The sequence below is a fragment of the Thalassophryne amazonica genome, chromosome 17 (assembly GCF_902500255.1).
Source record: "Thalassophryne amazonica chromosome 17, fThaAma1.1, whole genome shotgun sequence".
Lineage (NCBI taxonomy): Eukaryota > Metazoa > Chordata > Actinopteri > Batrachoidiformes > Batrachoididae > Thalassophryne > Thalassophryne amazonica.
In genome coordinates this window covers 2495643-2521408 of record NC_047119.1, presented here as the reverse complement: position 1 = coordinate 2521408, position 25766 = coordinate 2495643, and the positions used below count along the sequence as shown (strand labels likewise).

Here is a 25766-nt window from a genome sequence, read left to right as displayed (position 1 = left end):
GATAATTATGATGTGCACGGGGATGATGATGATGTGCACGGTGATGATGATGATGTGTGCGGTGATGATGATTATGATGTGTGCTGTGATGATGATGTGCACAGTGATGATGATGATGATGATTATGATGTGCGCGGTGATGGTGATGTGCGCGGTGATGATGATGATATGCGTAGTGATGATGATGATGGGTGCGGTGATGATGATGATGATGTGCACAGTGATGATGATGATGATGTACAGTGATGATGATTATGATGTGCACGGTGATGATGATGATGTGCACAGTGATGATGATTATGATGTGCACGGTGATGATGATGTGCGTGGTGATGATGATGATATGTACAGTGATGATGATGATATGTGCGCGGTGATGATGATGATATGTACAGTGATGATGATGATGATGTGCACAGTGATGATGAGGATGATGTGCACGGTGATGATGAGGATGATGTGCACGGTGATGATGATGATGTGCGCGGCGATGATGATGATATGTACAGTGATGATGATTACGATGTGCGCGGTGATGATGATGATATGTACAGTGATGATGATGATGTGCGCGGCGATGATGATGATATGTACAGTGATGATGATTATGATGTGCGCGGGATGATGATGATATGTACAGTGATGATGATGATGTGCGCGGCGATGATGATATGTACAGTGATGATGATGATGATGTGCACAGTGATGATGAGGATGATGTGCACGGTGATGATGATGATGTGCGCGGCGATGATGATGATATGTACAGTGATGATGATTACGATGTGCGCGGTGATGATGATGATATGTACAGTGATGATGATGATGTGCGCGGCGATGATGATGATATGTACAGTGATGATGATGATGATATGCGTGGTCATGATGATGATATGTACAGTGATGATGATTATGATGTGTGTGGTGATGATGATATGTACAGTGATGATTATGATGTGCACGGTGATGATGATGATGGTCCCAAACCGTGACTATCCAGGGTTGGGACCAGGAAGCAGAGTTGTAGTCTTACACACCTCTCTGCAGCTTCTCTCCCCCTGCCATCCCCTCATTACCCCATCCCCGTAGAGACGGTGCCTGCTCCCAGACTACCAATAACCAGCAAAAATCTATTTAAGCATAAAAATTCAAAAAGAAAAAATAATATAGCACCTTCAACTGCACCACAGACTAAAACAGTTAAATGTGGTCTATTAAACATTAGGTCTCTCTCTTCTAAGTCCCTGTTGGTAAATGATATAATAATTGATCAACATATTGATTTATTCTGCCTTACAGAAACCTGGTTACAGCAGGATGAATATGTTAGTTTAAATGAGTCAACACCCCCGAGTCACACTAACTGTCAGAATGCTCGTAGCACGGGCCGAGGCGGAGGATTAGCAGCAATCTTCCATTCCAGCTTATTAATTAATCAAAAACCCAGACAGAGCTTTAATTCATTTGAAAGCTTGACTCTTAGTCTTGTCCATCCAAATTGGAAGTCCCAAAAACCAGTTTTATTTGTTATTATCTATCGTCCACCTGGTCGTTACTGTGAGTTTCTCTGTGAATTTTCAGACCTTTTGTCTGACTTAGTGCTTAGCTCAGATAAGATAATTATAGTGGGCGATTTTAACATCCACACAGATGCTGAGAATGACAGCCTCAACACTGCATTTAATCTATTATTAGACTCTATTGGCTTTGCTCAAAAAGTAAATGAGTCCACCCACCACTTTAATCATATCTTAGATCTTGTTCTGACTTATGGTATGGAAATTGAAGACTTAACAGTATTCCCTGAAAACTCCCTTCTGTCTGATCATTTCTTAATAACATTTACATTTACTCTGATGGACTACCCAGCAGTGGGGAATAAGTTTCATTACACTAGAAGTCTTTCAGAAAGCGCTGTAACTAGGTTTAAGGATATGATTCCTTCTTTATGTTCTCTAATGCCATATACCAACACAGTGCAGAGTAGCTACCTAAACTCTGTAAGGGAGTTAGAGTATCTTGTCAATAGTTTTACATCCTCATTGAAGACAACTTTGGATGCTGTAGCTCCTCTGAAAAAGAGAGCTTTAAATCAGAAGTGTCTGACTCCGTGGTATAACTCACAAACTCGTAGCTTAAAGCAGATAACCCGTAAGTTGGAGAGGAAATGGCGTCTCACTAATTTAGAAGATCTTCACTTAGCCTGGAAAAAGAGTCTGTTGCTCTATAAAAAAGCCCTCTGTAAAGCTAGGACATCTTTCTACTCATCACTAATTGAAGAAAATAAGAACAACCCCAGGTTTCTTTTCAGCACTGTAGCCAGGCTGACAAAGAGTCAGAGCTCTATTGAGCTGAGTATTCCATTAACTTTAACTAGTAATGACTTCATGACTTTCTTTGCTAACAAAATTTTAACTATTAGAGAAAAAATTACTCATAACCATCCCAAAGACGTATCGTTATCTTTGGCTGCTTTCAGTGATGCCGGTATTTGGTTAGAATCTTTCTCTCCGATTGTTCTGTCTGAGTTATTTTCATTAGTTACTTCATCCAAACCATCAACATGTTTATTAGACCCCATTCCTACCAGGCTGCTCAAGGAAGCCCTACCATTATTTAATGCTTCGATCTTAAATATGATCAATCTATCTTTGTTAGTTGGCTATGTACCACAGGCTTTTAAGGTGGCAGTAATTAAACCATTACTTAAAAAGCCATCACTTGACCCAGCTATCTTAGCTAATTATAGGCCAATCTCCAACCTTCCTTTTCTCTCAAAAATTCTTGAAAGGGTAGTTGTAAAACAGCTAACTGATCATCTGCAGAGGAATGGTCTATTTGAAGAGTTTCAGTCAGGTTTTAGAATTCATCATAGTACAGAAACAGCATTAGTGAAGGTTACAAATGATCTTCTTATGGCCTCGGACAGTGGACTCATCTCTGTGCTTGTTCTGTTAGACCTCAGTGCTGCTTTTGATACTGTTGACCACAAATTTTATTACAGAGATTAGAGCATGCCATAGGTATTAAAGGCACTGCGCTGCGGTGGTTTGAATCATATTTGTCTAATAGATTACAATTTGTTCATGTAAATGGGGAATCTTCTTCACAGACTAAAGTTAATTATGGAGTTCCACAAGGTTCTGTGCTAGGACCAATTTTATTCACTTTATACATGCTTCCCTTAGGCAGTATTATTAGACGGTATTGCTTAAATTTTCATTGTTACGCAGATGATACCCAGCTTTATCTATCCATGAAGCCAGAGGACACACACCAATTAGCTAAACTGCAGGATTGTCTTACAGACAATCTAATGGATGACCTCTAATTTCCTGCTTTTAAACTCAGATAAAACTGAAGTTATTGTACTTGGCCCCACAAATCTTAGAAACATGGTGTCTAACCAGATCCTTACTCTGGATGGCATTACCCTGACCTCTAGTAATACTGTGAGAAATCTTGGAGTCATTTTTGATCAGGATATGTCATTCAAAGCGCATATTAAACAAATATGTAGGACTGCTTTTTTGCATTTACGCAATATCTCTAAATTAGAAAGGTCTTGTCTCAGAGTGATGCTGAAAAACTAATTCATGCATTTATTTCCTCTAGGCTGGACTATTGTAATTCATTATTATCAGGTTGTCCTAAAAGTTCCCTAAAAAGCCTTCAGTTAATTCAAAATGCTGCAGCTAGAGTACTAATGGGGACTAGAAGGAGAGAGCATATCTCACCCATATTGGCCTCTCTTCATTGGCTTCCTGTTAATTCTAGAATAGAATTTAAAATTCTTCTTCTTACTTATAAGGTTTTGAATAATCAGGTCCCATCTTATCTTAGGGACCTCGTAGTACCATATCACCCCAATAGAGCGCTTCGCTCTCAGACTGCAGGCTTACTTGTAGTTCCTAGGGTTTGTAAGAGTAGAATGGGAGGCAGAGCCTTCAGCTTTCAGGCTCCTCTCCTGTGGAACCAGCTCCCAATTCAGATCAGGGAGACAGACACCCTCTCTACTTTTAAGATTAGGCTTAAAACTTTCCTTTTTGCTAAAACTTATAGTTAGGGCTGGATCGGGTGACCCTGAACCATCCCTTAGTTATGCTGCTATAGACGTAGACTGCTGGGGGGTTCCCATGATGCACTGTTTCTTTCTCTTTTTGCTCTGTATGCACCACTCTGCATTTAATCATTAGTGATCGATCTCTGCTCCCCTCCACAGCATGTCTTTTTCCTGGTTCTCTCCCTCAGCCCCAACCAGTCCCAGCAGAAGACTGCCCCTCCCTGAGCCTGGTTCTGCTGGAGGTTTCTTCCTGTTAAAAGGGAGTTTTTCCTTCCCACTGTAGCCAAGTGCTTGCTCACAGGGGGTCGTTTTGACCGTTGGGGTTTTACATAATTATTGTATGGCCTTGCCTTACAATATAAAGCGCCTTGGGGCAACTGTTTGTTGTGATTTGGCGCTATATAAAAAAATTGATTGATTGATTGATGTGTACAGTGATGATGATTATGATGTGTGTGGTGATGATGATATGTACAGTGATGATTATGATGTGCACGGTGATGATGATGATGTGTACAGTGATGATGATTATGATGTGTGTGGTGATGAGGATATGTACAGTGATGATTATGATGTGCACGGTGATGATGATGATATGTACAGTGATGATTATGATGTGCGCGGTGATGATGATGATATGTACAGTGATGATGATTATGATGTGTGTGGTGATGATATGTACAGTGATGATTATGATGTGCACGGTGATGATGATATGTACAGTGATGATGATGATATGTACAGTGATGATGATAATGATGTGTGTGGTGATGATTTGTACAGTGATGATTATGATGTGCACGGTGATGATGATGATATGTACAGTGATGATTATGATGTGCGCGGTGATGATGATGATATGTACAGTGATGATGATTATGATGTGTGTGGTGATGATGATATGTACAGTGATGATTAGGATGTGCACGGTGATGATGATGATGTGTACAGTGATGATGATTATGATGTGTGTGGTGATGATGATATGTACGGTGATGATTATGATGTGCACGGTGATCAATCAATCAATTTTTTTTTATATAGCGCCAAATCACAACAAACAGTTGCCCCAAGGCGCTTTATATTGTAAGGCAAGGCCATACAATAATTATGTAAAACCCCAACGGTCAAAATGACCCCCTGTGAGCAAGCACTTGGCTACAGTGGGAAGGAAAAACTCCCTTTTAACAGGAAGAAACCTCCAGCAGAACCAGGCTCAGGGAGGGGCAGTCTTCTGCTGGGACTGCTTGGGGCTGAGGGAGAGAACCAGGAAAAAGACATGCTGTGGAGGGGAGCAGAGATCGATCACTAATGATTAAATGCAGAGTGGTGCATACAGAGCAAAAAGAGAAAGAAACAGTGCATCATGGGAACCCCCCAGCAGTCTACGTCTATAGCAGCATAACTAAGGGATGGTTCAGGGTCACCTGATCCAGCCCTAACTATAAGCTTTAGCAAAAAGGAAAGTTTTAAGCCTAATCTTAAAAGTAGAGAGGGTGTCTGTCTCCCTGATCTGAATTGGGAGCTGGTTCCACAGGAGAGGAGCCTGAAAGCTGAAGGCTCTGCCTCCCATTCTACTCTTACAAACCCTAGGAACTACAAGTAAGCCTGCAGTCTGAGAGCGAAGCGCTCTATTGGGGTGATATGGTACTACGAGGTCCCTAAGATAAGATGGGACCTGATTATTCAAAACCTTATAAGTAAGAAGAAGAATTTTAAATTCTATTCTAGAATTAACAGGAAGCCAATGAAGAGAGGCCAATATGGGTGAGATATGCTCTCTCCTTCCAGTCCCCGTCAGTACTCTAGCTGCAGCATTTTGAATTAACTGAAGGCTTTTTAGGGAACTTTTAGGACAACCTGATAATAATGAATTACAATAGTCCAGCCTAGAGGAAATAAATGCATGAATTAGTTTTTCAGCATCACTCTGAGACAAGACCTTTCTAATTTTAGAGATATTGCGTAAATGCAAAAAAGCAGTCCTACATATTTGTTTAATATGCGCATTGAATGACATATCCTGATCAAAAATGACTCCAAGATTTCTCACAGTATTACTAGAGGTCAGGGTAATGCCATCCAGAGTAAGGATCTGGTTAGACACCATGTTTCTAAGATTTGTGGGGCCAAGTACAATAACTTCAGTTTTATCTGAGTTTAAAAGCAGGAAATTAGAGGTCATCCATGTCTTTATGTCTGTAAGACAATCCTGCAGTTTAGCTAATTGGTGTGTGTCCTCTGGCTTCATGGATAGATAAAGCTGGGTATCATCTGCGTAACAATGAAAATTTAAGCAATACCGTCTAATAATACTGCCTAAGGGAAGCATATATAAAGTGAATAAAATTGGTCCTAGCACAGAACCTTGTGGAACTCCATAATTAACTTTAGTCTGTGAAGAAGATTCCCCATTTACATGAACAAATTGTAATCTATTAGACAAATATGATTCAAACCACCGCAGCGCAGTGCCTTTAATACCTATGGCATGCTCTAATCTCTGTAATAAAATTTTATGGTCAACAGTATCAAAAGCAGCACTGAGGTCTAACAGAACAAGCACAGAGATGAGTCCACTGTCCGAGGCCATAAGAAGATCATTTGTAACCTTCACTAATGCTGTTTCTGTACTATGATGAATTCTAAAACCTGACTGAAACTCTTCAAATAGACCATTCCTCTGCAGATGATCAGTTAGCTGTTTTACAACTACCCTTTCAAGAATTTTTGAGAGAAAAGGAAGGTTGGAGATTGGCCTATAATTAGCTAAGATAGCTGGGTCAAGTGATGGCTTTTTAAGTAATGGTTTAATTACTGCCACCTTAAAAGCCTGTGGTACATAGCCAACTAACAAAGATAGATTGATCATATTTAAGATCGAAGCATTAAATAATGGTAGGGCTTCCTTGAGCAGCCTGGTAGGAATGGGGTCTAATAAACATGTTGATGGTTTGGATGAAGTAACTAATGAAAATAACTCAGACAGAACAATCGGAGAGAAAGAGTCTAACCACATACCGGCATCACTGAAAGCAGCCAAAGATAACGATACGTCTTTGGGATGGTTATGAGTAATTTTTTCTCTAATAGTTAAAATTTTGTTAGCAAAGAAAGTCATGAAGTCATTACTAGCTAAAGTTAATGGAATACTCAGCTCAATAGAGCTCTGACTCTTTGTCAGCCTGGCTACAGTGCTGAAAAGAAACCTGGGGTTGTTCTTATTTTCTTCAATTAGTGATGAGTAGAAAGATGTCCTAGCTTTACGGAGGGCTTTTTTATAGAGCAACAGACTCTTTTTCCAGGCTAAGTGAAGATCTTCTAAATTAGTGAGACGCCATTTCCTCTCCAACTTACGGGTTATCTGCTTTAAGCTACGAGTTTGTGAGTTATACCACGGAGTCAGACACTTCTGATTTAAAGCTCTCTTTTTCAGAGGAGCTACAGCATCCAAAGTTGTCTTCAATGAGGATGTAAAACTATTGACGAGATACTCTATCTCCCTTACAGAGTTTAGGTAGCTACTCTGCACTGTGTTGTTATATGGCATTAGAGAACATAAAGAAGGAATCATATCCTTAAACCTAGTTACAGCGCTTTCTGAAAGACTTCTAGTGTAATGAAACTTATTCCCTACTGCTGGGTAGTCCATCAGAGTAAATGTAAATGTTATTAAGAAATGATCAGACAGAAGGGAGTTTTCAGGGAATACTGTTAAGTCTTCTATTTCCATACCATAAGTCAGAACAAGATCTAAGATATGATTAAAGTGGTGGGTGGACTCATTTACTTTTTGAGCAAAGCCAATAGAGTCTAATAATAGATTAAATGCAGTGTTGAGGCTGTCATTCTCAGCATCTGTGTGGATGTTAAAATCGCCCACTATAATTATCTTATCTGAGCTAAGCACTAAGTCAGACAAAAGGTCTGAAAATTCACAGAGAAACTCACAGTAACGACCAGGTGGACGATAGATAATAACAAATAAAACTGTTTTTTGGGACTTCCAATTTGGATGGACAAGACTAAGAGACAAGCTTTCAAATGAATTAAAGCTCTGTCTGGGTTTTTGATTAATTAATAAGCTGGAATGGAAGATTGCTGCTAATCCTCCGCCCCGGCCCGTGCTACGAGCATTCTGACAGTTAGTGTGACTCGGGGGTGTTGACTCATTTAAACTAACAAATTCATCCTGCTGTAACCAGGTTTCTGTTAGGCAGAATAAATCAATATGTTGATCAATTATTATATCATTTACCAACAGGGACTTAGAAGAGAGAGACCTAATGTTTAATAGACCACATTTAACTGTTTTAGTCTGTGGTGCAGTTGAAGGTGCTATATTATTTTTTCTTTTTGAATTTTTATGCTTAAATAGATTTTTGCTGGTTATTGATAGTCTGGGAGCAGGCACCGTCTCTACGGGGATGGGGTAATGAGGGGATGGCAGGGGGAGAGAAGCTGCAGAGAGGTGTGTAAGACTACAACTCTGCTTCCTGGTCCCAACCCTGGATAGTCACGGTTTGGAGGATTTAAGAAAATTGGCCAGATTTCTAGAAATGAGAGCCGCTCAATCCAAAGTGGGATGGATGCCGTCTCTCCTAACAAGACCAGGTTTTCCCCAGAAGCTTTGCCAATTATCTATGAAGCCCACCTCATTTTTTGGACACCACTCAGACAGCCAGCAATTCAAGGAGAACATGCGGCTAAACATGTCACTCCCGGTCCGATTGGGGAGGGGCCCAGAGAAAACTACAGAGTCCGACATTGTTGATGATGATATGTACAGTGATGATGATAATGATGTGTGTGGTGATGATGATGATGATGATGTGTGTGTGGTGATGCTGATGATGATGTGTGCGGTGATGATAATGATGATGATGAGTGCGGTGATGATAATGATGATGATGATGAGTGTGGTGATGATGATGATGATGATGAGTGCGGTGATGATAATGATGATGATGATGAGTGTGGTGATGATGATGATGATGATGAGTGCGGTGATGATAATGATGATGATGATGATGATGAGTGTGGTGATGATAATGATGATGATGATGATGATGAGTGCGGTGATGATAATGATGATAATGATGATGATGAGTGCGGTGATGATAATGATGATGATGATGATGATGAGTGTGGTGATGATGATGATGATGATGTTGATGATGACTGCGGTGATAATGATGATGATGATGATGTGCGCTGTGATGATGATGATGATTGAGTGCGGTGATGATGATGATGATGTTGATGATGAGTGCGGTGATGATGATGATGATGAGGATGATGATGAGTGCGGTGATGATGATGATGATGTTGATGATGAGTGAGGTGATGATGATGATGAGTGCGGTGATGATGATGATGATGTGCGCTGTGATGATGATGATGTGCGCTGTGATGATGATGATGTGCGCTGTGATGATGATGATGATGTGTGCGGTGGCCGATGTGTGACAGCGGTACGAGGTGGAGGAGGTACCTTATGAATGAGTTGTTCTCCAGCCTCAGACGCTGTCACCAGTTTACACAGAGCCTGCAGGGCCGGGGGACTAAGGCCTAGGAACACAAAAGGAGGTAATCAGATCTGTTCCGTTATTCTAAGTGTTCATTTGATGTTTATTCAGTTATTGTGATTATTATTGCAACTTAAGTCATGTATATAATGATTGTCGTGGCCACGCCACCTTGGAGTCAGTCAGAAATAATTATGGGTAAAAGGTTGCGTTTTAGTTGAGGGCAAACTGGTTCAGTTTTGGACAGAAGTGATCAAATGTAAATGTCACTCAGAACTATATATTAAGGAGTCACTGAATCACAAAGAATTAATGGTGTCGTACATATAAGGCACAGCATTGTAATTGTCTGAGTCATTTATCATTTTTATTTATTTTATCTTCGCTCACTCTTAGTCACTGGTTTCTCATTGAACAGTTTGATTTCAGTTTTTCACTAAACAAACAAACAACAAACAAGAAAAAGTTTGTTAATGTGAATAATTTTAAAGACATGACAAGACTTCCCAAGAAGTTAAATAATAGAGAAAAGTACAATAAACAAATATATAAATAATCCAATGCACAAAAAAATGCACTTGACGTGCAGTATAATTTAACTTATTATTACTAAATGTTATGGAAATTATATCACTGTAACTGTTTACAAATTATTAATTAATATAAATTAATATATTCGCTTTTAAATGGACTGCATTTACAAAATGCTTTTCCATCTGCATCAGACACTCAAAGTGCTTTACAATAATGTCTCACATTCACCTCGATGTCAGGGTGCTGTCATACAAGGCGCTCACTACACACTGGGAGACACTACGGGATTAAGGACCTTGCCCAAGGGCCTTTATTGATTTTCCGGTCAGGCTGGGATTTGAACCGAGGATCTCAAGCCCAACCACTAGACCATCACCTCCCCATTTTGTGTGAGAATCTATAATTCACAGTTAGGCAGTTAGGCGTGAGTGGGACTTAACAGGTGGTTATTTTCTCAATATGACCAGCAGGCATGGAGGCTGAACACACTGAAAACTGGATGTCATGTAACTTTCCACTTCTAAATTCTGAGATGACAGAGCTGATGTTCACTTGCCCAGCCCAGCGTACACGTATGAAAGATGGCCCAGGTTGTCTCTCTGGGTAGTTACCGTCCAGGACCAAAGGTGGTTCTGCAGCGTGATGGATGCAGTAACGTGTGGCACCAGTGCATGCTCCCAGACCTGAATGGACCTGCAGGTGTTAGTCTGTGTGCACATTATGTGTACGTCTGCTCTGTGCATTCTGTGCTCAAGTGAGGTAAAAAAAAAATTAACAACCTGAGTGAGAGACATTATTCTTTGGTTCACGTGGATAATAGCAAACACAGAAAGACACTTACTGAGCACAGAAAAATAGTTTTGCTCTCTACAGCCACTGTGGTTGTTCGGAAGTTGAGTCCTTCAGAGTCGCACAATTTTTTCTTTTTTCTTTCTTGCAGCTGCTGTCGTTCATAGTTTCTAAAACAGAATCATCCGTCTCTACCACACACTAATTTGTTATGGAATTAGTACTGTGGTATATGGTGATGGTGTTTGTATTTACATACGTATAAAGTGCAATGTGCACATGCTTGTGCACGCCTCTCTGCCTGCAACAACATGCATACAACACTGTGTAATACAGATTAACGCACACTTCAACATCATTGCTTGGCCACAGAGTTACAGAGTTGTAGAAGCATTAATCAGGCTTTAGGATTTTAAGGTACAAAATCTGCAACGGACTTAGAAAAAAGAGACTTGACCAAATGTAATCTTTTTAATGCACATAATGTCTGGTGCTTATTTAAGTCCGGCGTTGATTTTTTTCAGGTGAAGTTTTGACCCGGTCATTAAATGAGACAGGTCAGATTCAGGATTCCCTGTAGATTGTTCGGCGCCTCCTGACTCTAACTAATCGGTTCCAGGCGTATAACAGATTTTGTCCATTTTATACATATAATGGATTTCGATTATAACAGACAAAATTCGCTGGTCCACCTGAATCCATTATATGTGAGTTGTACTGTACATCCAAATTAACCTGAAACTTTGAAACATTTTGAATTGTGTAGCTGATGTGGTACCGAGCAGGGACTGCAGAGTGGTGCTGCACTGTTGCAGCCGGTCCCCAGGGTCTGATGTGGGGAAGAAAACTGCTGCAGGGAGACCAGCACCACTGCCTGAGAAATCCAACCGGAATCCCACAGCTGACAGAAGTGCCTGCCACCCGGGAACACCACCGACCTTTTCCAGAGAAGACACGGGACGTGAGCAGAGGAGGTGCAGCATGTGAGGCATGAAACCAAAGTCAGTAGCAAACTAGTGTGCACAGACCTTCTTCTCAACGCTTTGTTGCGATGTGTACATTGGGTTACAGTGACCGCTCTGAATGCGCTGCAAAGACTTCTCAATCTGTGGAGAGAACAAAAGCCAGCGAAAACCATGATGACTGATCACAATGCTCAGATGTAAAAAGGAGGAAAATGTAACGTAAATAAAACATAACCTAAACCTCTGGATCTGCTGGGCGCTGACGCAGATAAAGGCAAAGACATCACCCACCAACAGCTTTTTCTGTGTGAAAGTACCTTACCAAGTGTAAAAGTACTCTGAGGGCGTCCCTGGCCTTCTGTGGGTGCTGCAGGATTTCTGTCAGCGCTTGGCCAACCAGGGACATGGGACTGTTCAGCTTCACATCACTGCCAATCAGCATGTAACCTGAAGGAAATGAAACACAAACGGGAACATTAAAGACACCTGAACTCTGGATGTCTGTCAAAGAGGTTTTGTTTTTCACGTGACAGCGACACTGAACACGGTGTTTTGGTCAACGGTTCAAACCCCAGCTGTGAGCGGTGCTGCTGTGTGACTGTCTCTGTGCTCACCAGCCCAGTTTGAGGGGTGTGAAAAGTGCTTGCTGCTCTGCAGAGTCTTCATGGCTTCAGTCAAAGCTGCACTGGCTTTTGTGCCGTTGAGCAGGGCGGTGTAGAACATATGTGTGAACAATTTGGAGGCAGCCACAGGGACTGACCACAGAGACACACATACACACTGAGCCCCTGCAGCCAGGAAGGCTCGGGTCAAACCCACCAGCCCGTCTGCTGTCACCCTGCTGCTGGACTCTGGGAACATCCTGGAGGAGCAGGAATTAAAGGCGGTGTGAGCGGATCATCCCCTCAGATGTCACAAACTCTAAATCTGAGAACAGCTGCAGAGTTTTACCTCAGGACAACCAATTTGACCATCAAGCACAAGTCAAGTACGTCAGCGGCAGTGAGAAGGAAGTCTTGAAGTGCTGGACTATCACACACGTTCTCCATCTCACACACACTTTCCTGGTCCTCGCTGGTTTCTTCTGCCCCTCCCTCTGCAGTGCTGTGAGTCTTTGTGGATGAACGTTTCAGCGGTCCTTTAGGATCCACAGTCTCATCTGTTGTAGAAGCACCACACGGTGATTTGGCGTTGGATCGGTTACTGGACCCCTCTCCTGCTGTTTCGTCTTGGTTGGGGGTAAGCACCAAAGCCGCCAGCTTCCAGGATATGTGAGTTGCGAAGTGAACGCACTCGGCCTGACTCAGAGCTGCAAGCACACGCTCTTTGGTGGCGTTGGCTCCGGTCAGGGGGTGGCACCCCAGCTGTTCCCCCAGCCAAAGAGCTTCTTCTTGGGCTGAAGGTAATGGCCCCCACAGCCAGCGGTCCATCACACTGGGAGGCAGACGAGGCGCGCCCACCACTGCAGCCACTGCTCCTCCGTCTGAGCAGGGTAGGAAACCTCCACGGCGAGGATGAGCCTGTGGATCAAAACAAGTTAGACATCTGCATTTACACTCGTGTCAACGGCAAATACGGTTACTAGATATCTACCCTACCTTGCCCGTGGCTCCCAGGCTGGCTAACGAAGGGACAGAAATGAGACTAAACCTTTCATACAGGTATTCATTAGAGGAGCTGCCTTTGAGCAAGGCAAATGGGATCAGGTACAATTCTCCATCCAGCACGAGTACAAGTTGTCTGTGTCTGCCCACCGGTCCGCTACTGTGCATTAGGCCCTAGAACAAAATGACAAAAAGAATTAAGTTATGGACAGTGTGTGTCTGAGCTTCTCTCTGGATTCTGCAGCATAAAGTGAATGAGAGTCCATGACGGGACACCAGCTCATCACAGGTGACTTCCCCAGCCAGAGCTGGTATCCATTTACAGCTGGATGAAGTGGGATGATGCAGATGAAGTGTTTTGCATAAAGGCACAGACAGGCATCATGAGCAGGAATCAAACCCAGGTCTGCACATCCGTAGCCAAACTCATTATCCGCTGAACTACCTGCTCTGTAGAATGACAAAAATGGCACATTTCCACCACAGGAACGTACGGACACCTTTCTGTAGAGACGGTCACTGAAAGGTGATTGTCGTATCTTTGTGTGTGTGTGGGGGGGGTTGATGCTGATTGGTCAAACTCCCACAGGAGAAGACGACAACAACAAGCAACATTTTTCCACCAGCGAGCAGAAGAAATGAAAGAACGGAGAGTGGAGACAACACATGGCCTGGCAAGGAGACGGAGACAATGGGGGCTTTCTTCCTGATGGACAAGGAGCAGCGAGGATGTGATGCCTTGAACACACCACAAAACAGCACCGAGAATAATTTACAAAGGTGAAGTAAGACCACAACTGTCTGAAGGAACACACCAACATAACAAAAGTGGCTCCGACCACAAAACCAACAAGGGGTACAACCACATAGAGCCAATACACACCAAAAATGTGGGACAAAAGACTCGCTGCTTTGTTTGATCACAAACGTTGCAGTGGAGGACACTGAGGACAGGGACAGGTATGGTTAACAGTACTACTACTTTTAGCAGCATTGCTTATCAGTCCTGTACTTTAGCGGTATTCTTACCGTACCTTTGGAGAAAAACAAACACAGTTTCCTTGAGGATTAATAAAGTTCTAATTATTCTTATTCAAATAAAAAATACAGTTGACAATGCTTGATTTTCTGTAGACCACTGAACAGTCACATGCAGCCACATGTTTGACTCTGCTTTTGTCAGTTCTGTATACGTGCACATGTGAGAAAGAGAGAGACAGAGAAAGAAAGACAGACAGAGAGAGAGAAGACAGAGAGAGAGAGACAGACAGAGAGAGAGACAGAGACAGAAAGACAGACAGAGAGAGAGAGACAGACAGAGAGACAGACAGAGAGAGAGACAGAGACAGAAAGACAGACAGCGAGAGAGAGAGAGAGAGAGAGTGACAGATAGAGAGACAGAGAGACAGACAGAAAGAGAGAGAGACAGACAGAGAGAGACAGAGAGAGACAGAGAGACAGACAGAGAGAGACAGAGAGACAGACAGAGAGAGAGAGAGAGACAGAGACAGAAAGACAGACAGAGAGAGAGAGACAGACAGAGAGACAGACAGAGAGAGAGACAGAGACAGAAAGACAGACAGCGAGAGAGAGAGAGAGAGAGAGTGACAGATAGAGAGACAGAGAGACAGACAGAAAGAGAGAGAGACAGACAGAGAGAGACAGAGAGAGACAGAGAGACAGACAGAGAGAGACAGAGAGACAGACAGAGAGAGAGAGAGAGACAGAGACAGAAAGACAGACAGAGAGAGAGACAGAGACAGAGAGAGACAGACAGAGAGCGAGAGAGACAGAGACAGACAGAGAGAGACAGAGAGAGAGAGACAGAGACAGAAAGACAGACAGAGAGAGAGACAGACAGAGAGAGAGAGACAGACAGAGAGAGAGACAGAAAGACAGACAGAGAGAGAGACAGAGACAGAAAGACAGACAGAGAGCGAGAGAGACAGAGAGACAGACAGAGAGAGACAGAGAGAGAGAGAGAGACAGAGACAGAGAGACAGAGACAGAGAGAGAGAGACAGAGCTCTGAACTTATTTTCTTAATTTCTCCAGTACTGAAAGCAGTACTGTTTAGGAACGGGGCTTATCAATATTCTGCTCTGTAATAATTTAGCACCAGGTCCCGTTTGTCACTTTTCAGTTACCATCCCTCGATGAGAAGTTGGAGTAATTCACAATTAGTGAAATACAGATGTTTTAGTTACAACTGGTTTTTGTTTTCTGAGTTGAGCACTAACATTAGATTCTAGCGATGGCTAACACGCAAACTTTTCTGTCACCTTGCATTTAAGATTAAAATTTACTTGCCAGCTAAAGCTGGCATTAGATGTTGGCTGGCACTGCATGCGCAGCTGTACGAGACTGGTTGCTCATCAGCCCAGTGGAGACACAGCGGCTGAAACAGCCAATCACGGGGCCGTTCCTATAAAAGTCTGTGTCATCTGGAAAGTGGGTTGGGTTTTTGTCTGTGAAGCTGAAAGACACCTAACAGGCATGTACCACTTCCATCGGGGCGATGAGTAAGTCATAAAGGGCACGTAGTGGTTTGTCGATGGTACACGGTCGGTAAGGCGAAGATGATGAGGCGTCTTTTACTGGTGACACTGTGGCGCTGTGCACGCTCCTCATACTCCGACAGCTTCTGCAAAAGACAACGGTGGTTTAATATTTTAACACAATAATAACTGAAGTCAAAGGCATGAAAAAAAAATCAGTCCAATCAGTGTCCAGTATCTGGTGTTTGTGTGTCGCACTCTTTATTAACCTGTTAAAGACATTATTTCTGGACACCATCCGCAGGTAGCCGGTGGGGTCGGCGAGTTTGGTATTCAGATCGTCATACTGCTGTTCTAACAGATCTCCAGCTTCACTGTCCGTCTCGCTGCTCGAACAAACTCTGCAACACACATGAACAGTTTGTGTTGTTTATGGTGTTTGTTTGTTTATCTTCCTTGATGCACTACCTGCACTTCATGTCGCAAATAAATCCTGTTGTGGTGCATAATCTGCACAGTTTGGTTCCGACTCAACATCAAATGGAGAATTATCAATCTCCATGGAACTTGTATTTGCCTTTTTATTATTTGACTGAGTTTGTTGAGCCGCTCTTGTTTATTGATACGGGAAGTTTGTCGAATCCTTCCAACCACAGTTTAAGAAAGCACATTAAAAGGAAAGTTGTTCCATTTAACTTAATGCAGCACAGGATATGACTTGCTTGTGCTGGCTCTCTTGAAAAACCTGCTTCCAGTGGAGGGTGTTTGGCCTGTGCCAGTGGGGGCTGCGCCATAGCAACACCCTTATGTAGTTTCAAAGCGAGGGAATGTTTTCACAGTGGCTGGAGTACCAATCCTGAAAACAACCCTGTTGGGAAACATCTACAGATTGGGGACCACCTGCAGATTAAATACCCAGGACAGGACTTGATCAAGGGTAATTTGATGCAGGACATGAGGACAACCATGTTATTACTGAGCTATGGCCTTAGTCCTGGCAGCAGATTACAGTACACTGGTCCTTATCCTGGCTAGTAAATGTGATGTCTTCTTTTTTCTTTTCTAAACCTGGAATACGATGGCTTGTCTGCAAGTTTTTTCATCATGTTACAAACATTCAGTTTTTTCTGTTTTTATTATGTTGTGTGAAGCGCCTTGAGATGATGTCATCATGAATTGGCGCTATAAAAATGAATAAATTTGACTTTGAATTTAAAATTCCTGCTCCCAACTAGCTGCGGCACATCGTCAACCATTTCCAGGTTCAATGAGCCTGGACATAGGTGCTGTGGATCACACAAACTGGCGTGATCTGTGTCAATGCATTTTAAAGCAACACATTATAAAGGCCCCTCTTGAAGTGGATCTGCAGAATTCATGATCATAACACATAGTATGACAGAGTAAATAATTGAAGCTGCAGGTTAACACACACAAATCTACATGAAGGAGACACTGAGCTGCTGCTGGCTGCTGCACAGGTTTATACAGGAAATTAAGAAGCAATTTGTGTGATGGAACATTGGCTGAGATTTAAAAAGGACTCGTGTGGAGCCAACCAAAGCCTGAGAGTGAGTACGGGTCCTTTGCTTGTTTCTCTTTCTGCTGTTAGCAAAACAAAATGTGGAATTAAAAAAAAACCCTGTCATGAGGTCAAAGTCAGGCAAAAGCACCAAAAACGACTGTCATCAGCGGGTTGTATCCTGTCATCACCTGCTGTCATGGCTGTCCACGCCCAGAGCCTCTCTGGCGTTGGAGATGTACTGATCCAGTGATTGAGAACCTACATCGGCTCCTCCTCCAGACGTGCTCGGAACATCATCCTGGAACTCAGGTACCTCCACTCCTGCCTCTCCAAGGAAGACCTCGTTGAACTTCACAATACCTATTGCAGCAGTGAATCAGGAGGAACATGAACCAGTGAGCGCACACTGTGTGTGAGTTCATACGACTCAAACTTATGGAAAAAGTAGAGCTAAGAATAGATTTTAACACTTTTGGTTCATCTGTTCAAAATTCAGGCACTCTGAAAAGTCTGAGTTTGAAAAAACTGTTTTCTGATTGTTTCACAATGGTTTTGTGCTAAATTCTAGTTACATCCCCTCGAATTCTTAAAACTCACACAACCCTGTCAGGATCCCTTCCTTCTGATTTGAGGTTGAGACACGATCACTTCCTCTCAAAGATGTATAGAACACGATAAAGTCATTTTCACATTTCACACTTTTAACAGAAATACTTGAAAACTTGTGAAAACTGATATGAAGATTGGTGGTTGGACATTTGTCAGTAACCTCAAAAAACTACGACACACGTTTGTTTGTAAATTGCTCACTGAAGAAACGTTGGACTGTTCGTGTTAATCAGTTTGAAACATTCTCAGAATCTGAGAGAAGTGAAGTTGGTATTCAAACACTAAACGGATGCCCTGTCACCCTTTTTCTTTTTTTTTTTTAATTGACTTCTCAATCTGCCTTTGATTTTGAGATACAGTTGTGCAAAGTGACCATGTTGACCTGAAGGAGGCGGTAGAGGCACACTAATAAAACATAGTATTAAATAGTACAAATAGTGTAAATGAATTTATAAGGTTTGAAAAGTAGTAAAGTACTCTGAACAAGTATGAAAAACAAAAATAAAAGCTTAAAATATAAATATAACATATATACGTATTATAAAATACATAAAGAATAAAACAAAAAAAAATTTAAATAATAAACATAAAATCAACTCTAAAATCTTTATAGGGTAAATGTTTTGATTAAATGTGGTGAGGATTTGTGTGGTGGGTGGTACCTGTTCCTGGACATATCAGCCAGCTGTACAGAAAACCTCCAGCCAGCGAGTAGTAGAGGACCACGGCCTTCTGCCCGTTCACCGTCTCCAGGATGTGATCCACAGTAACTGGGAAGTAAGGGTCACTACGTCCTGCTTGCTGACTTCCTTTTTGGCGTTCGACCAGGAGATCGGCGAAGGCGCGAGTGCGACCTCGCTCTGCTATCGCCAGAGCTTCATCATGACGGCCTGACAGCGAAAACGAAAACAAACAACAGAGAGCAGTGAGACAATTAGGAATCAAAACACCTTGATGCTGACACGGGACAGATATTTGAGTTCCTAAAATTAAAATAGTTTATAAAATACAGTAACACTCATCACTCACTCATCTTTATCCAGGATCGAGTCACAGGGGCAACAGCTCCAGTAGGGGACACCAGACTTCCCTTTCCTGTGCCACACTGACCACCTCTGACTGGGGGATCCCGAGGCGTTCCCAGGCCAGTGTGGAGATATAATCTCTCCACCTAGTCCTGGGTCTTCCCCTGGGTCTCCTCCCAGATGGATATGCCTGGAACACCTCCCTAGGGAGGCACCCAGGGGGCATCCTTACCAGATGCCCAAACCACCTCAGCTGACTCCTTTCAACGTGAAGGAGCAGCAGCTCTTCGCCGAGCTCCCCATGGATGACTGAACTTCTCAACTTATCTCTAAAGGAGACACCAGCCCCCCTCCTGAGGAAGCCCATTTCGACCGCTTGTATCCATGATGTAGTTATTTTGGTCGTGACCCAACCCTCATGACCATAGGTGAGAGTAGGAATGAAGATTGACCATTAGATCAACAGCTTCACTTTTTGGCTCAGCTCCCTTTTCGTTACAACAGTACGGTAGAGCAAATGCAATACCGCCCCTGCTGCGCCGATTCTCCGGCCAATCTCACTCTCCGCCGTCCCCTCACTCGTGAACAAGACCCAGAGGTACTTGAACTCCTTCACTTGGGGCAAGACCTCATTCCCTACCCAGAGTAGGCAATCCATGTTTCCTGCTGAGAACTATGGCCTCAGATTTACAGGTGCTGATCCTCATCCCAGCCGCTTCACACTCAGCTGTGAACTGATCCAGTGAGTGTTGGACGTCACAGGTTGATGAAGCCAACAGGAAACGAGTCCGACTTCGCTTTGTGACTACAGAGGTTAGATGGCCCAGAGAAGGGACCCCCTCACTCCATACTCCCCCAGCACCTCCCACAGTATCTCCCAGGGTACACGATCATACGCCTTCTCCAAGTACACAAAACACATGTAGACTGGATGGGCATACTCCCAGGCCCCCTCCAGGATCCTTGTGAGAGTGAAGAGCCGGTCGGTTGTTCCACAACCAGGACGGAACCCGCATTGTTCCTCTTCAATCAGAGGTTCAACTATCGTCCAAACCCTCCTTTCCGGCACCCTGGAGTAGACTTTACCAGGGAGGCTGAGTAGTGTGATACCCCTGTAATTGGCACACACTCTCTGGTCCCCCTTTTTTAAGTATGGGGACCACCACCCACCTTTGCCACTCTTTAGGCACTGTCCCAGACCTCAACGCAATGTTGGAGAGACGTCTCATCCAAGACAGTCCCTCCACACCCACAGCCTTCAGCATTTCTGGACGGATCTCATCAACCCCCGGGACCTTTCCACTACAGTGTTGTTTGAGTGACTTCCACCAGGGAAATTGATGAAAATCCTCCATCAGCTTCCAGCTCTGCCCCTACTATAGAGGGCGTGCCAGTCTGATGCAGGAGTTCCTCAAAGTGTTCCTTCCAGCACCACATTACATCCTCAGTTGAGGTCAACAGGTCAAAACACAGTAACAGTTCAATAATTTCTTATAAAAAAATCAGCACATTTATTTCCATTGTGCTCTACTGAATCACATGATGATGTTGACATGACACATATACATCAATGTTTAGAATTATGCAGATGAACCTGAAGTGCCACAACAAACAAATAAAGGTGAAAACATCAAGAAGGGGAAGGAACAGAATGAATAAATTCATTTAAAAGTGGAAACATAAAGGACATTAATCCACAATTAAAATAAAAACAAATGTGGAAGTACTGTATAAAAAGGGAACAAAGAAAGAAAGAAAGCATATTTCTAAAATACTAAATGTAAGTGTCTAGAACACTGTCATGGTTCATGTTTTACATGTCTGTTTTGTGCCTTTTGGTATTTTGGGAAACTTTGGGATTTTGTTAACTGTTTTTATAATTACGATTGACCATTTCCTTGCAATCCCTTGTGTTCTTCCTCCATGTTGATTACTCTTTGTTCCCTTTCAGTGAATCCTCCATCATGTTAGTTTTTCCTCATGCTTTTACTTTGACATCTACTCTGTGTGTATTTTCAGCAGCTTTACTTCCTGTTACTAATTTCAACATTGATAGTTTCACACTGTTTAACCATCCACAGCCCAACACTCCTGTACCAGATTGTCTTGCTCTCATTCCTGCTTTCTCATGTTTTTCCTTTGTGTTTGTTCCACTGTTGCCGACCTATGCTGCCTCTACATGTTTCTTGAGTACTGCCTGTCATTTCCCAATTTGTCACTTTATATATTTGTTTACTGAACTCTTACCATCACCATGTTTACCTGGATTACTTTTTTGCTGCTTCTGTCACAGATATTGTTAACGACTGGCCTGTCTGGCCGTGTACTAGCCACGAGCTCCTATCCTTGACAAATCTCTCTGCCTGTTCCCACCCAGACTACTCTGTGTTACGGACTTCTGGTGCTGTGTTCTCTGATCATTTCTGTGTCTGATCTGCAGACTAAACTGTTTTACTCCACCAATGGTGTTGTTCTATGCTCTGGGGTCTCTTGCTAATTGATTACAAGCACAAATAAAATAAATACAGAACTAGAAATATAAAGAGGAATAAGATCCATGAACTAATATGTTCATTCAATTTAATCTGTTATTTTATATAAAATATCTTATTTTTCAGTACAAAAAACTGTTGTGTGTGTGTCGGTTGTGTTGGTATGTATTTTGGATTTTCCTGTGTCCTGTTTTGTGTGTATCCTCCCTTTTTCTCCTGTGTGGGCTCCTGTAGTGTTCTGTCTCTGTCTGAGTTTATGTCTATGTATTGTGTATGTCCTCCTCATTTGTGTGGGTTCCGTGTGTGTGAGTGTGTGTGCCCCTGGGCTGAGTCTGTCTGATGTAAATGTGAGTCTGTTTTTCTAGTTTGTGTCTGAGTCCTATGTGCGTCTGTGTCGTGTTTATGCTGTGTGTGTGTGTGTTTGCTCTCCGTATTAGATTACAGCTTGGGACTCCGACGAGGGCGGTCGCATCTCCTCCACTCTCCCTTCACTTACCCCACCCCGGCCACCGCTCACACCACCCCTTCCCCCTCCGGGGGCTGCGCAATTTTAAGCTGCAGCAGGTCCCCGTTCCCCCCAAGCTAGTGGCGGCGTGACTCCAGTTGCAGGAGCCTTCACCCACTTTACCTCAATTCGGATGATGGACTGCTTCAAGTTTAGTGCACATAAACAATGTCAAATGTATATGTGTTGTCTTTAATTGTGATGTGTGCCATTATTACGGTAAACAAGTAATAATTGTGGATTAATTGCTGTATCTTGTCTGAGGTAATTGGAGAGTAAACATAATTGCCCTTTTTTGTCTGAAGTCTGAAGTAGTGTGCGCTCCCCTGCATGTGTGTGTTATTCTGTGGGTCGAGCCTGCTGTCTGTGCATCTGTTATGTTCCTCAATACCAAGTTCTTCATGTTGTTGTTTTTGCTCTGGTCGTGTCCTTATGTCTTCCCTGTTCACAGTTCATCTTGTCCTTATTATTCATACTGATCTGTTTCTTTTTGTGTTTCTTGGTTGGTCATGTTTGTCTCCTGCGTTCACTCCCTTCCATTGTTAGTTCTGTGCTTATTTTCTGTGACTTAGGATTCAGGTTTTACACAGTTTGTTATCTGATCCATGTTTGAGCTGTTTATAATTTTTGCATGTTGTCTTTTAGTTCCATATTTGTTTGTGCATTTGTTGTGTACTTTACGTTTTGGTTTTATGTTTCTTGCTGCGGTTCAATTTGACTCGGCTCCTCCAGCCCAAACCATAACAAAAACATTCATTTGTTCAGTGTAGTTTCCTTATTACTTTAATGTCATATTTTAATATCATTATGGATATATATATATATATATATATATATATATATATATATATATATATGTGTGTGTGTGTGTGTGTGTGTAAAAAAATTAAAATGTGTTTTGACAGGAGCAAAATAAAATGATCACCATTAAGTTTATATATTTACAAAAGTATTTAGATATTTACTTATATACATATAATTATCACATTTAATTTTATATATTTATTTATGCAATTTCTAAATAATGATCATATTTAATTTTAAGTAGTTTTATTTATCTATATTCCACTTTTTTTAATTAAGCAATTTAGTCCCAGCAACTTCTTATTACACTTAATCTTTCAACTTTTATTTATTACTTTTTGTGGCATTTCACCTTCAGCCATAAGGTGATAATTTCAACATCACTAATCAGGAGAGAGTGTGTAAGAGAGAGAAGAAAGGTGAGAAGTCGTCTGAAATAAAATGGCAAACAGTGAGTCGCACAACAAAATGGCACGATTAAAAAGGGCAGACGTGTCTGTTCACCGAGGCTGACGAGGACTCTCTGGAGAGCCTGGTAGGAGCTGGTTTGCAGGTCAAACAGAGACAGCTTGTAATCTGTGCTGTGCTGAGATTCATGACGAATTGTCTCGAAGAGCACAGACGCTCTGTATAACTGGAACACACAAATAAAACACAAGTCACTCTGGCACTCATTAGATTAGAGATTTATAGAGAAACAGTGTATAAATATTACCAGCCAGGAGCAACATGCTGCGACAATAGCTAGCTTTGGAAATACACCAAAAAATCAAGAGTATTTTCTAAACACAGCTGAAGTAACTTCAGATGAAAGTTAGAGGGGTCGCTGAGGTCATGTTGGACCCCACAGAGAGAAGAGAAAGAGTGATGGGATTCATTTTAATGCTCCTGGAAACAAAACCAGAAGGTTGGTTCTGTTTGTCATTCAGAGATTAAATTAAATTGGGTTTAAATTGATTGGGCTTCGCACCTATGACTCAAAGTCATTTTTATTTTTTCTTGTTTGAGAAAGAAGTAGAACACAAACGCACAGTTCACCACATCACATGATGAAATCACATGTCCATAAGTATTAACAGTCTTTGCCGTGAAGCTCAAAATTGAGCTCAGGTGTCTCCTGTTTCCACTGATCATCCTTGAGATGTTTCTGCAGCTTAACTGGAGTCCACCTGGGGTCAATTTAGGTGACTGGACATGATTTGGAAAGACACACACCTGTCTACATATAAGGTCCCACAGTTGACAGTCAGAGCACAAACCAAGCATGTCAAAAGTCAAAGGAATTGTCTGTAGACCTCAGAGACAGGTTTGTCTGGAGGCACAAATCTGGGGAAGGGTACAGAAATATTTCTGCTGCTTTGAAGGTCCCAATGAGCACAGTGGCCTCCATCATCTGTAAATGGAAGAAGTGTTGGGAAAGTGTAATGACACGGACCCACAACAGGGGGCGCAAATGAACGGTCAATAGATGAGCCAAAAAGTAACAATTTAATGTTGTGAATGTGCACAACGAACATACAGACAATCACAGAATATCATAACAGTCAATACACAAAGGTGACGTGTGGGCAGGCTCGAGGATAGAAGACGTCTGTCCTGAGAAGAGCCAGAACCACACGATTTCCGCCGCCCCAGAACCTGGTGAATACTGGAGCCGCCAAGTCCCGAATTCCCAGGTGATCACCGTCCCCGACTGTCGGATCTGGTACTGCTGGCGAAGAACAAAGACAGTCAAGTGTGGGTGTGTGTACACCCAGTAACAACAACGGTGGGAATGCCACCTCCACCTCTCATTCAATATGTTGCAGCGGTCTCAGCTGAAAAGGAGCGCCGTCTTGCACAGCCTCCTCACAAACGACCGGTTCTCCTGCAAATTCTCACAATAACAGAGTTACAAATCTCACAAAAAGGCTGAGAGTATTACCTCCTATGAAGTATGGTATCTCGGCAACGAGGTGGAGATGACGTCTGGTCTTTATGGAGTGAGATGATGTTGAGTAGATGGGTGACAGCTGTCAAGAGGTAATGAGCGACAGCTGTCACCCCCGGCTGTGTCCATGGCGGCAGCGCCCTCTCGTGCCTGAAGCCCGCACTTCAGGCAGGGCGCCCTCTGGTGGTGGGCCAGCAGTACCTCCTCTTCTGGCGGCCCACACAACAAGAAGTTCAGATCCACCAGGACTCTTCCTAGAGCTGAGCGATTGAAGGAGAAGGACCTTAGTCAGGGAGGTGACCAAGAACCCGATGGTCACTCTGTCAGAGTTCCAGCATTCCTCTGTGGAGAGAGGAGAACTTTCCAGAAGGACAACCATTTCTGCAGCAATCCACCAATCAGGCCCCAACCAGACCATGAGAAACAAACAAACTCTGGTCTGTTGAAGCAAAGACTGAACTCTTTGGGGTCATGTTTGGAGGAAACCAGGCACCATCCCTACAGTGAAGCATGGTGGTGGCAGCATCATGCTGTGGGGATGTTTTTCAGCAGCAGGAACTGTGAGACTAGTCAGGATTGAGGGAAAGATGAATGCAGCAATGTACAGAGACATCCTGGATGAAAACCTGCTCCAGAGCGCTCTTGACCTCAGACTGGGGCGACGGTTCATCTTTCAGGAGGACAATGACCCTAAACACACAGTCAAGATATTAAAGGAGTGGCTTCAGGACAACTCTGTGAATGTCCTTGAGTGGTCCAGCCAGAGACCAGACCTGAATCTGACTGAACATCTATGGAGAGATCTGAAAATGTCTGTGCACCAATGCTCCCCATCCAACCTGATGGAGCTTGAGAGGTGTTGCAAAGAGGAATGGATCAAACTGCCCAAAGATAGG

General features: G+C 42.8%; 1 protein-coding gene across 1 annotated transcript in view; it reads right to left on the bottom strand.

The window, feature by feature from the left end:
- The window catches only part of ttc28 (tetratricopeptide repeat domain 28), a 284301-nt gene that overhangs the window by 7593 nt on the left and 250942 nt on the right, over positions 1 to 25766 (bottom strand). Inside the window, exons 19-30 of the mRNA XM_034192530.1 lie at positions 23445 to 23574; positions 18777 to 19004; positions 17694 to 17865; positions 16250 to 16381; positions 15985 to 16126; positions 13478 to 13657; positions 12831 to 13399; positions 12494 to 12741; positions 12202 to 12326; positions 11943 to 12020; positions 11693 to 11852; positions 9558 to 9634 (exon numbers count right to left, since the gene is read on the bottom strand). Of these exons, the coding sequence (XP_034048421.1) occupies positions 9558 to 9634; positions 11693 to 11852; positions 11943 to 12020; positions 12202 to 12326; positions 12494 to 12741; positions 12831 to 13399; positions 13478 to 13657; positions 15985 to 16126; positions 16250 to 16381; positions 17694 to 17865; positions 18777 to 19004; positions 23445 to 23574 (2241 nt within the window). The remainder of the gene's footprint in view (positions 1 to 9557; positions 9635 to 11692; positions 11853 to 11942; positions 12021 to 12201; positions 12327 to 12493; positions 12742 to 12830; positions 13400 to 13477; positions 13658 to 15984; positions 16127 to 16249; positions 16382 to 17693; positions 17866 to 18776; positions 19005 to 23444; positions 23575 to 25766) is intronic.